The sequence below is a fragment of the Panulirus ornatus genome, chromosome 40, assembly GCF_036320965.1.
Source record: "Panulirus ornatus isolate Po-2019 chromosome 40, ASM3632096v1, whole genome shotgun sequence".
NCBI classification, from domain to species: Eukaryota; Metazoa; Arthropoda; class Malacostraca; order Decapoda; family Palinuridae; genus Panulirus; species Panulirus ornatus.
The window spans coordinates 9,640,103-9,654,946 of NC_092263.1; the positions used below are offsets into that span (position 1 = coordinate 9,640,103).

A 14,844-nucleotide genomic window follows, 5' to 3' on the forward strand; every position below is an offset into this window, starting at 1 on the left:
TGATACTATTTACTTGACACTTGGGACATTTTGTCAATCAACCAGTGAGTTTAGAATATTTTCAAGTGGTTACACAAAGTTGATGAGTATCCTTATAAACAGTAACACCCCTCAAATGCACAGATAATATATCAATAAACATAAGCAGTAGATTCCATAACCTATCATGACATAACCATACACTGCAAAAACTTGGTGCAATATGTGAAAGTGTTGTTATCATGATAGTACTGTACATTATGATTCAGCCAATAACTGAAATCAGTTTTATTTTCCATTGAATTTGCAACCTATGTGAACTTGCATATATTCATAGGTCTACTACTAACCAAACAGATAATGCAAACACCACAAAGTTACTGTTTTTGGTGGCTACAGACCATAAAATTTCTCAGAAACCTTTGCAATGAAACTAAAACTGGTGTTACTGTCTAATGATGGCCCCCATACATGGTATCACTAGCTCAGAATTTCTTATAGTAAGAATGCCAAAACTTCTGCTCTCTCTTATTCCTCCTTTGATCCCCATATCTAAGAAGCAGCCTGCTTCTTCATAAGCGAACCTATCCGTGGAGAGACAATCCCTCACCAATGAAGAGACTGTACTTCACAGAGAGAAACAAGGAAAATCTGGCCAACAATGAAAGAAGTCTAAAAATAAACTACAAAACTGCTGGTGCCACATAGGCCAAAAACATGCACTTAACCATACTTCGGGCAAGAAAGGCATCTTTCCAAATAGAAAAATTTCAAGAGGAATGATATTTCAAGAAAGCATAAAAAACACTCCAACACATGAACAATCTCTCCACTTATGTCATTATGGAACAGGCAACATCCTCTGCCCTTCCATGCCGCCAAGTGGGTTATTTTATAGGTTTACAACCTCCCAGGGGCATCACTTTGCATCCAAATAAGGTACAGTGCTAACCACAGGGATATGTCAGTATACCCTGAGAAGTTTTTGCACATCATCAAAGGCATAAATAATCCAGAGTAAATCAATTAATGAATTAATCATACAATCTCAGGACCCCTTCTCTGGGTCTCCCGCAACTTCACAGCTTCAAGGGAAATGATTAACTTGAAGTGAGATGTTGCGTGATGAAACAGTAATCCTTTTTGTTCATTGACAATGGTACACCCTTGCTGAAGGTGACTTTTTATTTGCTGTGTAACCAAATTCAGGTGGATTCCAGTAATAACACCAGAGCATAGCTTAAGTGGTAACAATACTAGTCTCTACTGAATATGCATGCCCTCCATAACCTTCCTAATAAATGAAAATACAGCAATTGCATTCAAGGCCATAAACAATAACCTGACCTTGATGTTCTCTCTCCTCCATAACTAAACAGTTACAATACAATTCACCTCCTCAAAATCCTTCTCACATTATGACTGTATCTTCTAGGTCCCTCTCTCACAATATGAAAAAGTAATTTCTTTAATATGGGTCTCATGTTATTACCTATTTGCAACGTTTATATAATACAGGGAGAGAGTTCTACACTTATGGTGCCTTGCCTTTTGCACTTTCTGTACCATTAAGAATACTTTTAAATCTTTGTACATGTCAGCATTTACCATCTTGCTTAGACCATTCCAACCATCAACTACATCAAAATGAAAATACTTATTTACATAATTTCTGATAAGTCTCTTCTGTAATTTCATGTTGTGGACTTTGGTTGTTCTTTCCCTAACTCTTTAAAAAAATGTGCACAATCTGCACCACAGAGCTGGTTTAAAAACTTACAGGTTGTAATCAAGTCACCCATCAATTTTTTCTCTTCCATGGTGAGAAAAATGTCAGGCCTGTAGCCTTTCATTGTAACTCAGCTCTTGTCATTACAGTAACATCTTTATCGCACTCCTCTGGACATTCTCTTTCCATTCCTTTGCATTTCTTTAAGTGCCATGACCAAATTTGAGAAGCATACTGTAGCTTTGTCCTATTGTGGGATGTGAGAAAATTGCTGAATATTACCTTATCCATATAATTGCATCATATTTCAATATTCACCAACACACAGTTTGGGACTCTGGCAACAGGTTAGGGAAGATGTCAACTCCTAAGTTCGTCTTAAATATAGATCCCTGCGTATTATTTCCTGCAATGCAATATTCATTCTGAGACCTTCACCATGTCCCATCCTCATTACTTTACATTTATCACCTTCCTTTCTTTCAAACTATTCGCCATTTCCCGCATTAGCAAGGTAGCGTTAAGAACAGGGGACTGGGCCTCAGAGGGAATATCCTCACCTGGCCCTCTTCTCTGTTCCTTCTTTTGGAAAATTAAAATTTTTTTGAGTTGGTCTAGATGATACAAATGATAGTCCTGCTTATATTTCACTTCCTCACTGGGAAATATGCTAAAAAATGACACTTACCATACATTCACAAACATCAAGAGCAAAGATTTCTAAAATGCATCCTTTGTTCCTTTCCATTAAGATAATCTGTCCATCAAAGAAGTCTTCCCATTATTCCTCCTTAGAGCTCCAGCTTCTTTACTTGTCTCTTATGTGATACAGTGTCAAATGTTTTATGGGGGTCCAGATATAATCAACCCAGCCTTCTCTTTAGTATGTGTATTTGTGTTTTCATAAAACTCCAAACAAGCCCATACCCACATAATTTGAGTATCCTCAGCTCACTGACGTACTATATTCTGAATACCACAAACAATAATCTTAACTTTTCAAAGTTATCACAATTTTCATAATAAATTTTTGATCTATCAAATTAATAACCTCTTTGTTGCAAGGATTAAATATTTTATTATCAATTAGTACATGTAAATATATCCTATATTAGACACTAAGAACACACTAAAAAAAACTAGCTCTAATATTTACCCAGCTGACCGTCGGTGCTGTACAGGAACACGCTGGTGGTCTGGTCACTGCCAGCCACATCTGCCTTTGCCAATTTGGTTGAGCCTGCTGAAAAATGAAAGTTTTTCCTCTGCTCACCTTTTCCTGCCTCAGTTTGGTAGTACCAAAAACAGATGACTGAGCCTTTGTAAAAAAAAAAAAAAAAAAAAAAAAATGCTTGGCTCCCTCTGTTCCCTTTTTTAGAAAGCTATAAAAGAGGGGAGGATTTTCAGACCCCTGCTCCTACCTTTCTATACTGTCTTCCATTACAAACAGATGTATGGGTAGTATCCTTTCTCCCTTATCCTGAGGGATAAAATGATTCTTAGAAACAACAGTAAATATACAAAATACACTGCCTAACCTGCATTTAGAACTCCTCATTAAATAATAAAAAGGGTCTGAAGGAGTTGAAACCAAAAGGACTGAAAAGATGCTAAATGAATTAATCTATGATGTAAAGAAATGAATGGGAAATAATGCAAAACCATAAAGAAATCAGTTTTAACTTTGTGATATACCTCATAGTCAGTCATCTGTTCCTGGTGTTACCTTAATGTGGTGGGGAAGGATAAGCAGGTATCAAAAAATAATAATAAATAAAGAAATATATAAAAAAGCAGCTTACAGTTGGTGGTGATCTACATCAAAGACTTTGTAATCCATCATGCAAATCTTGATACACAACAGATCATATCCCATAACTGTGGCAGAGTAACCACGCACTGTCTTCCCTAAACACCAAACAATGTTCTTTACGTAGCAAACTAATTTTCCAAACTGAACAAGGCAAACCCTTCACAGTGAACCACATGGTTTCTATTTCAAACACTGAATCAGTTCTCTTATCAGACACTCCAATTCACACAATGATGGCAAAGAAACCAGGCAACAATGTCTCATCCAAACAAAATGCTCTTTATACGAAAGGCCAACTTTCACGCCTACTGCCAAGTGAACCAAGAAATGTGTTCTCCAAGTAACAGGCACAGTTCTGTTCATACAATAAGCAACTTATTATATCCAAAGCAAGGTAAACTTGGTATTGTCTTCTACAAAAACTAAACCAATCTTTCTTCTCACAAAATGCCAATTTTCATATCTGTGGCAATGTAAACAAAGCTATGCTTTCTAAAAATGCTATTCACAGTTCTTTTTACATAACATACTAATTCTTAAATCCATGGTATGGTAACCACAGGATAAATTCTCCAACTATGAGCCAGTCCTCTTTACCAAATATGTTAAGACTCCAATCTGGGAATTTCTCTCTACCAAACAGACCAATTGTTACATATATATAGTGGGATAAATCATGCACCATTCAATTTAGCACCACATTCTTATAATGAGAATATCACCATTAAACTAAAGAAGTATTGATTACAAAATTGAAAGGAAAGGAAGGAGTGAATAAGTTATCTTGCAGTTCTAACGTACATATTACACAGTTCTAACAAACATATTTTAGTGGAATGATTCATGAAAACAGCATAAAAGGCTGCTCTTTAAAAGATGTCCTATCAATATAATTATTCTAGGACCTCCCATAACCAAGGAATCACTAAATGTAGGTATCAGATTAGCTTACATTCTCCATCTCTGACCTCCCCTTTAACTCCACAGCATCACCTCTGTCCACACTGCATCCTTCACACCTTCATTTCTGGTATCCAACATGTCTTCACTCCACCTCTTTTCTCCACTACACCGCCCCATCATTACATGTGGTCTTCAGTATACCCCAACACGTACATATTTCATACTCTGCTGAACCTCAATACTTCTGTTCTTCCCCAAAATTCCATACTCTCAATTTTTTTCTTGTTTGTACCTACACAATCAATGGTGACAGCAGCATCAAAAGCTCCATTTCAGAAAAGAAGCTATGGTGTAGAAACTTGCAGCAGTCACGTCATTTTTCAAGGAGGTAAGGAAGAATTCATAGGTGCCCCAAGTATTTTTGGAATGTGAAACATTATGAGAGTTGTGGTAAAACAGCTGAAAACAAGACAGCATCCACTGGGAAAGGCCTGAAGTGACAATATGTGGCAGTTGCCAAATGAAACATCCACCATCCAAATTGTTTTAAACCATCATGAAACAGTCATTAATGTAATTAAGTTGGCAAATTAAAATCAAGGTGATATTTTTGATGCATAAAGAACACATTGAGGAAATCAAGACTATGAAACAGGAAGCAAGAACTGATTACTTCAAACTGGTAATTGTAATGGCCACCATTACTTGTTTCAAAATAAGGTGAATTTCACTGAAAGCTGAACCTCAAAACATTAGTTTTATACACCAGTTATTCATGAGTGCTCTGAGTATAATGATAGTTGCCTCTACTTATGGTGAGATATTACTGCACTTTAAACCAGAGAATGAGATCACAGAAGGCAGCTTGGCAAGACTTTTAGGCCTAATGCCTTGACAGGTTTCCTCCTCCATGGGCACTTAACCAGCATGAACGGAAAACAGAATAAAAAAGAGTAATATGAAATTGAAGCTTGGATATTTTGATTAAAGATGGCAAAGTGAGGATGGTACCTTTGGGAAAAAAATCATGAGCAGCATACATCAAATAAAAGATTATGTCAAGAAACTAGAAACTATTGGGAAGGATAATGAAAAGTGTCAGACAGTACTAATATAAATTTAGACACTGTGAAACACTGTGGAGGAACATGATGCTAAAGTAAAAAAAAAAAATCTGAGGATACCTACATTATGGGTAGATAAATACATAGTTTCCCAAGGAAGGCAGATGATAGATCTGGCAAGCATTATGCACATTCCACAAAGACATTCTATTCTCAGCACCAGTGAGACGCAATAGGGAAGAATTTTTTTTTTTACCTGCTTCACTTTCTTTACAAAGTGGGACTATGTGAGGCAATTTTGGACCTTCTTGGATTACCACATAGTTCTGGCTTTCTAACAGTGTATATCTAAGAGAAAGGAAGTTCCAAAAGTTTGGTACCGAAGCAGAATACAAAATTATATTGCTGGCAGGCCCTCTCCAAATATGATATGGCAGTAACTTCATCTTCATACAATATGGATGCCTACAGTCTGAGAGAGTGCGAGTCACCAGATTCATCTTAAGTATGATTTTTGGCTCAGTGAACACTTATTCATAGTGTTTCTTTTGGTATTTTGCACATCATAACCAGTAAGCATCAGCATCATCAGTATCTTTACCAAGAGGTAAGCAGAAGCACTTCAATGCCTTATAAATTCCAGTGTCACCAGCAGCAAGTAACCATCTCTATCCTATGTCGGACAATGGTGCTTGAGGTTCTTGATATGAACTTTGCTTATGAATAGAAACATTCTGGTTTTTATTTCTTTCATTGATGACTGTTCTATTTTTTTCTTGAGTTGTGTATGACGTGTTGAGTCTGTGGTCAATTTCCCTCACTTCTGATAGTTTAGTTTCTCTCCTTGACATGTAAATTCTCCCCTTTCATCTCTACATTCCACAGGTTCATATCAACTGCAGATTCTCTCTGCAGCTTTGTGTCACATGAATAATGAAATGAAAAGAAGCAAATGAAATTACTGAACAGAATTAATAAATATATGAAAATGAAAAAAAATGCATTAACATTAGAATAACAACCACTATACCAACACATTCTCATCTTTAGTCTCCACCTACAACTTCATACCTTCATTCTGTTTGAATCTCAACCAATATCTTCACATCTGTACATCCATTCCATCTTCATACCTCATTCTTATCTTTCTTGACAAACACTCCTAACTCTTAACAAATGTGTACTCCATGCATTACTGAATAAATTTTCGGTGTATGATGCTAATCTCCTCTGACAAAATCTATCTACACATTTTCTGTCACAGTCACTCTGCATGGTTAATGATGCCTACCTCCAGCATCTGGAGTTACCAGCAAATGTATTCTTTTGGTTTCCGAACTGCCATCTCTGCTACTCATTGCATCAACCTCCATGACGCTCTGTTAAGAAGAGTATAAATTAAATCCCATTCATGGAATGCCATATTAAGGAATAAATACTAAGGAAACTATATACATCTAAAATTATCATAAAAAAGATTAATGAAAGTAAATCAAGGCAAACCTAACACAAGAATCTGATCTCAAGTATACCTTGATGTCCTGACGATACTACAGGTTGAGCATCCCTAATCCAAAAATCTGAAATGCTCTAAAATTCAAACCTTTTTTGAATGGCTACATAATGGTACAAGTGGAAAATTCCGCACCTGACCTCATTTGCCCATGCTGGGCTCTGACGCTCAGTTGGTGCCAGTTTATTACAAACCATCATCATTGCTAGACTTACTTGCATTACTCACTGTCTTTTTTGCTTATTCTCTGCTCTGTGTGAATAAATGTAAGAAAGTGATTGCTAACCAGTAGCATATTAATTCAGTCAGGAATGATGGTGATGCCAAACAACTATAGACTGTCCACATGGGTGGCTGACATTGTGACACCTTAGCTTTTTAATGGTTGTTACACAAATTTTGTTTCTTGCAAAAAAATTACTAAATTATTGTATACATTACCTTCAGGCTATGTGTATAAGTTGTATATGAAACATAAATGGATTTTGTGTTTAGACTTGGGTCCCATCCCAAAGATATCTCATTATTGATCTATTATCTATTATGACAAATGTGGAAAATAGGATGGTATGGAAACAAACAAATCAGAGCCAAGACATATCTCAATGTTTTGACCGTTCAATGGCCTTCCTCAGGAGATACTGATTCCCGCATTTGGCGGGACTGTGTTCCCAGCAAGTGATGGCATCCAGTCGGCCACTTTGGCATGTCGCTCTCTGATTGGATTACCTGTCTTGCTACCTACACCTGTTCATAGCGATTTCCATCGCCTGACGTGACCTGCAGATGAACCCAGACCTTGTGTTAACATTGTTCTTAATCCCTTCCTCTAGGTAAGCTCTCACACTATCATTAAACGGTTTGTCACTTGCCTGTAGTTGCCTTGGCGTCAATCATTTAGTGACAGTGTGAGAGCTTTATCTGGAGGAAGGGATGAAGAACATCTGCTAGTCACATCAGGCAGCAGAGATCGCTGTGAATGGGTGGAGGCAGCAGGACAAGCATAAACAGAGAGCTACATGGCACGGAGTTCAACCTGGTGACCATCACTTGCTTAGGAACACAGTCCTGCCAAATGCTGGAATCAGTATCTCCTTAGGAAGACCGCTGAACATCGAAACGTTGAAGATGTCTCAGCTCCAACCCATGTTTCCATACCATCCTGTAGTTGGGTTTGTCCTTCCATCTTACACATAAATGCTAGGTAGTTAGGTTTGTCCTTCATGTGTGCTAAATCATCTTGGGTTCACACACATTCTTCTTCATTATTTTTTTCTTTTTTTGCTTTGTCGCTGTCTCCCGCATTTGCGAGGTAGCACAAGGAAACATAAGAAAGAAATGGCCCAACCCACCCCCATACACATGTATATACACACACGTCCACACACGCAAATATACATACCTACACATCTCAATGTACACATATATATACACACAGACACATACATATATAACCATGCACACAATTCACACTGTCTGCCTTTATTCATTCCCATCGCCACCTCGCCACACATGGAATACCATCCCCCTCCCCCCTCATGTGTGCGAGGTAGCGCTAGGAAAAGATAACAAAAGCCCCATTCATTCACACTCAGTCTCCAGCTGTCATGCAATAATGCCCGAACCACAGCTCCCTTTTCACATCCAGGCCCCACACAACTTTCCATGGTTTACCCCAAATGCTTCACATGCCCTGATTCAATCCACTGACAGCACGTCAACCCCGGTATACCACATCAATCCAATTCACTCTCTTCCTTGCCCTCCTTTCACCCTCCTGCATGTTCAGGCCCCGATCACTCAAAATCTTTTTCACTCCATCTTTCCACCTCCAATTTGGTCTCCCACTTCTCCTCGTTCCCTCCACCTCCGACACATATATCCTCTTGGTCAATCTTTCCTCACTCATTCTCTCCATGTGCCCAAACCATTTCAAAACACCCTCTTCTGCTCTCTCAACCATGCACTTTTTATTTCCACACATCTCTCTTACCCTTACATTACTTACTCGATCAAACCACCTCACACCACACATTGTCCTCAAACATCTCATTTCCAGCACATCCACCCTCCTGTGCACAACTCTATCCATAGCCAACGCCTCACAACCATACAACATTGTTGGAACCACTATTCCTTCAAACATACCTATTTTTGCTTTCTGAGATAATGTTCTCGACTTCCACACATTCTTCAATGCTCCCAGGATTTTCGCCCCCTCCCTTACCCTATAATTCACTTCCGCTTCCATGGTTCCATCCGCTGCCAGATCCACTCCCAGATATCTAAAACACTTCACTTCCTCCAGTTTTTCTCCATTCAAACTTTCCTCCCAATTGACTTGACCCTCAACCCTACTGTACCTAATAACCTTGCTCTTATTCACATTTACTCTTAACTTTCTTCTTTCACACACTTTACCAAACTCAGTCACCAGCTTCTGCAGTTTCTCACATGAATCAGCCACCAGCGCTGTATCATCAGCGAACAACAACTGACTCGCTTCCCAAGCTCTCTCATCCACAACAGACTTCATACTTGCCCCTCTTTCCAAAACTCTTGCATTCACCTCCCTAACAACCCCATCCATAAACAAATTAAACAACCATGGAGACATCACACACCCCTGCCGCAAACCTACATTCACTGAGAACCAATCACTTTCCTCTCTTCCTACACGTACACATGCCTTACATCCTCGATAAAAACTTTTCACTGCTTCTAACAACTTGCCTCCCACACCATATATTCTTATTATCTTCCACAGAGCATCTCTATCAACTCTATCATATGCCTTCTCCAGATCCATAAATGCTACATACAAATCCATTTGCTCTTCTAAGTATTTCTCACATACATTCTTCAAAGCAAACACCTGATCCACACATCCTCTACCACTTCTGAAACCACACTGCTCTTCCCCGATCTGATGCTCTGTATATACCTTCACCCTCTCAATCAATACCCTCCCATATAATTTACCAGGAATACTCAACAAACTTATACCTCTGTAATTTGAGCACTCACTCTTATCCCCTTTGCCTTTGTACAATGGCACTATGCACGCATTCCGCCAATCCTCAGGCACCTCACCATGAGTCATACATACATTAAATAACCTTACCAACCAGTCAACAATACAGTCACCCCCTTTTTTAATAAATTCCACTGCAATACCATCCAAACCTGCTGCCTTGCCGGCTTTCATCTTCCGCAAAGCTTTTACTACCTCTTCTCTGTTTACCAAATCATTTTCCCTAACCCTCTCACTTTGCACACCACTTCGACCAAGACACCCTATATCTGCCACTCTATCATCAAACACATTCAACAAACCTTCAAAATACTCACTCTATCTCCTTCTCACATCACCACTACTTGTTATCACCTCCCTTAGCGCCCTTCACTGAAGTTCCCATTTGCTTCCTTGTCTTACGCACTTTATTTACCTCCTTCCAGAACATCTTTTTATTCTCCCTAAAATTTAATGATACTCTCTCACCGCAACTCTCATTTGCCCTCTTTTTCACCTCTTGCACCTTTCTCTTGACCTCCTGTCTCTTTCTTTTATACATCTCCCACTCAATTGCATTTTTTCCCTGCAAAAATCGTCCAAATGCCTATCTCTTCTCTTTCACTAATAATCTTATTTCTTCATGCCACCACTCACTACCCTTTCTAATCAACCCACCTCTCATGCTTCTCATGCCACAAGCATCTTTTGCGCAATCCATCACTGATTCTCTAATACATCCCATTCCTCCCCCACTCCCCTTACTTCCATTGTTCTCACCTTTTTCCATTCTGTACTCAGTCTCTCCTGGTACTTCCTCACACAAGTCTCCTTCCCAAGCTCACTTACTCTCACCACCCTCTTCACCCCAACATTATACCCATCTTTTTATCCATATTTTCACTTTCCTTCAACATCTTGCCCATTTTGTGGTGTCTTAGTTTCATATCACTATATGCTGTTCCATATCATGTTTCTTCCTCAACCCTAGCTTAAATCCATAGTCACAAACTGAATCATATGAATTTTTTTCACATTTTTACTGATGAATAATGATACAACAGTGAACTATAACCCATGTACCCTTTTCCAAATAAAACAAAACTAAGGTAAATTTTGACTGTTATGGAGGTTACATGAAACTTTCATAGGTTCTGTTTGTTTCTGTGTTATCTCCTTGTTTTTCCTGATCTGTACTTCACTCACTACTATCACCTTATCAAAAAAAAAAAAAAATCCCAATCATACTGCAAGACTTTCCTTTTATGAGTATTATATCACATTTGCAAAGCACTAAGAGGCACTGTCAGTTCTGTTATGCATCAAAACAGCTCTGAATACTGAGTGATACTATTTGACAATGATTTTGTAATCTTTAGAAAAGAAAGTGAAAAAGTTTTTGAGGTTCACTGGACATAATGTACTGCATTCTACATTATCAAATAAAGCCATGGTGGCAAGGGTCAAGAATATTAAGAAAAACCTAGAGGTATGTTAAGCTTGTATAAAAAAGAGAAAACCTATGAAAACTTCACCTATCCTCCTCCAGCAGTCAAGATTCATAATTGAAATTTACCACCATGGGAAGTTTTGTGGGGCCTGGATGTGGAAAGGGAGCTGTGGTTTCGGTGCATTATACATGACAGCTAGAGATTGAGTGTGAACGAATGTGGCCTTCGTTGTCTTTTCCCAGTGCTACCTTGCGCGCGTGCGGGGGAAGGGGTCGTCATTTCATGTGTGGCGGGGTGGTAATGGGAATGAATAAAGGCAGCAAGTATGAATTATGTACATGTGTATATATGTATGTATATATAGGTATACATTGAAATGTATAGGTATATGTGCGTGTGTGGACGTGAATGTATATGCATGTGTATATAGGTGGGTTGGGCCATTCTTTCGTCTGTTTCCTTGCACTACCTCGCTAACGCGGGAGACAGCAACAAAGTATAATAAATAAATAACCACCTCTATTATAGTCTACTGCTAGGTAATGAACAGAGTAGCTGCTCGTTGGAAGGTTGGGTAATTAAGAGAATAACTACTCAGTCTGTCATCTGTTATATGAATTTCATCTCATCAGGAGTTAGTGCAACAGTCATGGCATTTCTGGCATGTATTGATTACTGATGACAGTCATAATTAATCTCAGCTGTTACAGGAGGTTAGGTCAAGGTTTTTGTTTCTGCCTAAATGATAATATCCACCAAAATCCAAGAGGAATGCAGTATGGTCTGTGAAATACACCCATATCACTATACGAGAACCAAGCAACTTAAGAAATGTTTTCTATCGGTTTAATATTTTCTGTATTCATTCTTACGATTCTGTTTCATAATCTCCATCCTAATGTTGTCACATCAAGCTTCCCACACTGTAGCAATAAGCAGTGCACACCCTTATCTAACTTAACTAACTGAACCCCCTAGAACTACTACTAATAACAGTAAATCACTGTAGTTGACTGCGTCAACCACAGTATTATGGGTGGAATTTGATCTTATTGCAATCCCCTGGTTTTTCAGTGGATTCCATTTTCAGGTATACTGCAGGCCATCACAGGTTCCGATCTTTTTTTTATCATAGGTTCTGATCTTTTTTTTTAAGTTTCACTCCCGATCATCCCAGACAATAACAACACCTACAACTCTCAACTTGCCTGGTAATGTAGAACAAACAGTTGCCCAAAAACTTTAAATTCTGTTTTACATACAATGTATTACCATTGCTAAGCAAAATTACTTAATATCAAGAGCTTATTCCAATGAATTGCTACACAGGTAAATCAACCATCTGCCTTTACATTCCAAAACAGATTTCACAGTCAATGATGTGGTGACGCAAAACTAGTTCTATGAAAAACTGGGCAATTTCTCAGTTCACAGACACTCATTCTTAAGTGCATGTCAGACTTTATTTCAATACTCACAACAAATTGATTGATTAGATTATTGATGATGAGTCAATAACTTACGAATACTCGCAACGAATTGATTGATTAGATTATTGTTGATGAGTCAATAACTTACGAATACTCGCAATGAATTGATTGATTATTGTCGATGAGTCAATAACTTATGGAAGTGTCTTCCTAAGCAACAAAAGCCATCCATAATCAAGAAAACTGTGGTATGATAAGTGAAATACATCTGTAATATAGTAGATCCAGTCCATTAATGAAACTTACATTCATATCAGTAGTTTATTGCTTTTCAGTATTTCTACACTTTTATTTTGTGATTTCCATCCCACTGATGTGAAACCATACTTCCTGCTCAGTAGCAGTCAACACTACACAAACCTAACCTTACATACCCCACACTAACTTAACTAACCTTACATACCCTACACTAACTTAACCATACATACCCCACTCTAACTTAACCATACAAACCGCACACTAACTTAACCTTACCTACTTAACCATACATATCCCACACTAACTTAATCTTACCTACCTTAACCATACATACCCTACACTAACTTAACCATACATACCCTACACTAACTTAACCATACATACCCCACACTAACTTAACCTTACCTACCTTAACCATACATACCCTACACTAACTTAACCATACATACCCCACACTAACTTAACCTTACCTACCTTAACCATACATACCCTACACTAACTTAACCATACATACCCCACACTAACTTAACCTTACATAGCCCACACTAACTTAACCATACATACCCCACACTAAGCTAACCCATACAAACGTCAAACTATAAATCTATACATTAATTTCACTTGTCGACCGAGTCTCCAACATGATTACAGACGTACTTCATGGTCCTGACTGTCACCCTCTTGCATTTCCTTGATTAGGGACACCGGTGAAGGTATACACAAACAATAATACTTTCCAGTAATTTCTCTAAATTTTGGCATAGGGTTTGATGACTGTGAAAATACATAACCACATACTTTTTTTTTTGGTACTACATACGCGTGCAAATAATGACTCCTGGCCAAAATACACTTATAACCAACATTGTCTACCATTCTAAACTCATCGAAACTACGTGTTATCTTTAGCCAACTCGTCCGTCCTGTATTACTCCCGATCTCCGCCATTTTCCATTCTCAATCCTTCGTCAGGTTGCTTGGAGGGGCGTCATTGGGGTCCGTGTCTGCGGAGGAGGTGGGCAAGTGACCTCCATGGGCTGTGGGAGGCGGGCAGACCAGGTCATATTAAGTAATCAGCTGGGAATTGTTTATTATTGTTGACGTCCGGGTACTTACAGGGTCCCGGTGCCAGGATGTGCAGGTCCAGGATGTCGCCACACTCGCATACCACACTATTTCCTCATGACGATACTCATTATTTCTCCCTATCCGCCATAGGACCATTACAATTCATGGTTTAATTATGATACTATAACCTGATCTAATCTGGAGTAGGGTTAATTGGAGATTACTGAATGAATTGTGGGTTATATGATGTACTTAGCCTTATAAGGAACTAGGTTTACTCTCCCCCTACAATAACCATACTTTTAAGCCTGCCGGATTAAAACTTTTATTTTTTTAATTCAACACGCACAAGGAAAAGTTCTCTCAAATCTTACTGGTTATTCATTAAGATAATTAGATTTAAGGAAACTTATGACATCTTACGGCAGGTGAATAGATCTTGTGGTTCTTCCTACTATGAAAAGACGTTCCTAAAACTTTAACCGGATTCCGATAGTTAATCCTTGCGATTAAACCAAAAATACAAATTCATAATACATTTAATAATCTTCATCAGCCATCTAACACATTTGATATACAAATATCGGAAAATATTTACTCCGTTTCATCGTCACACTAGAAAA

At 38.3% G+C, this 14,844-nt stretch overlaps 1 protein-coding gene across 7 annotated transcripts in view; it reads right to left on the reverse strand.

The window, feature by feature from the left end:
* LOC139761357 (uncharacterized) overlaps positions 1-14,477 on the reverse strand; it is a 49,631-nt gene extending 35,154 nt beyond the window's left edge. For 2 of the 7 annotated variants that reach the window (XM_071685447.1, XM_071685445.1), the window contains exons 1-3: positions 14,270-14,477; positions 6,780-6,867; positions 2,865-2,951 (exon numbers count right to left, since the gene is read on the reverse strand). In XM_071685447.1, the coding sequence (XP_071541548.1) occupies positions 2,865-2,951; positions 6,780-6,867; positions 14,270-14,377 (283 nt within the window). In that variant the 5' untranslated portion in view covers positions 14,378-14,477. The other 5 variants (XM_071685446.1, XM_071685450.1, XM_071685448.1 and 2 more) reach the window with 5 other exon arrangements.
* Positions 14,478-14,844: the final 367 nt, after the last annotated feature.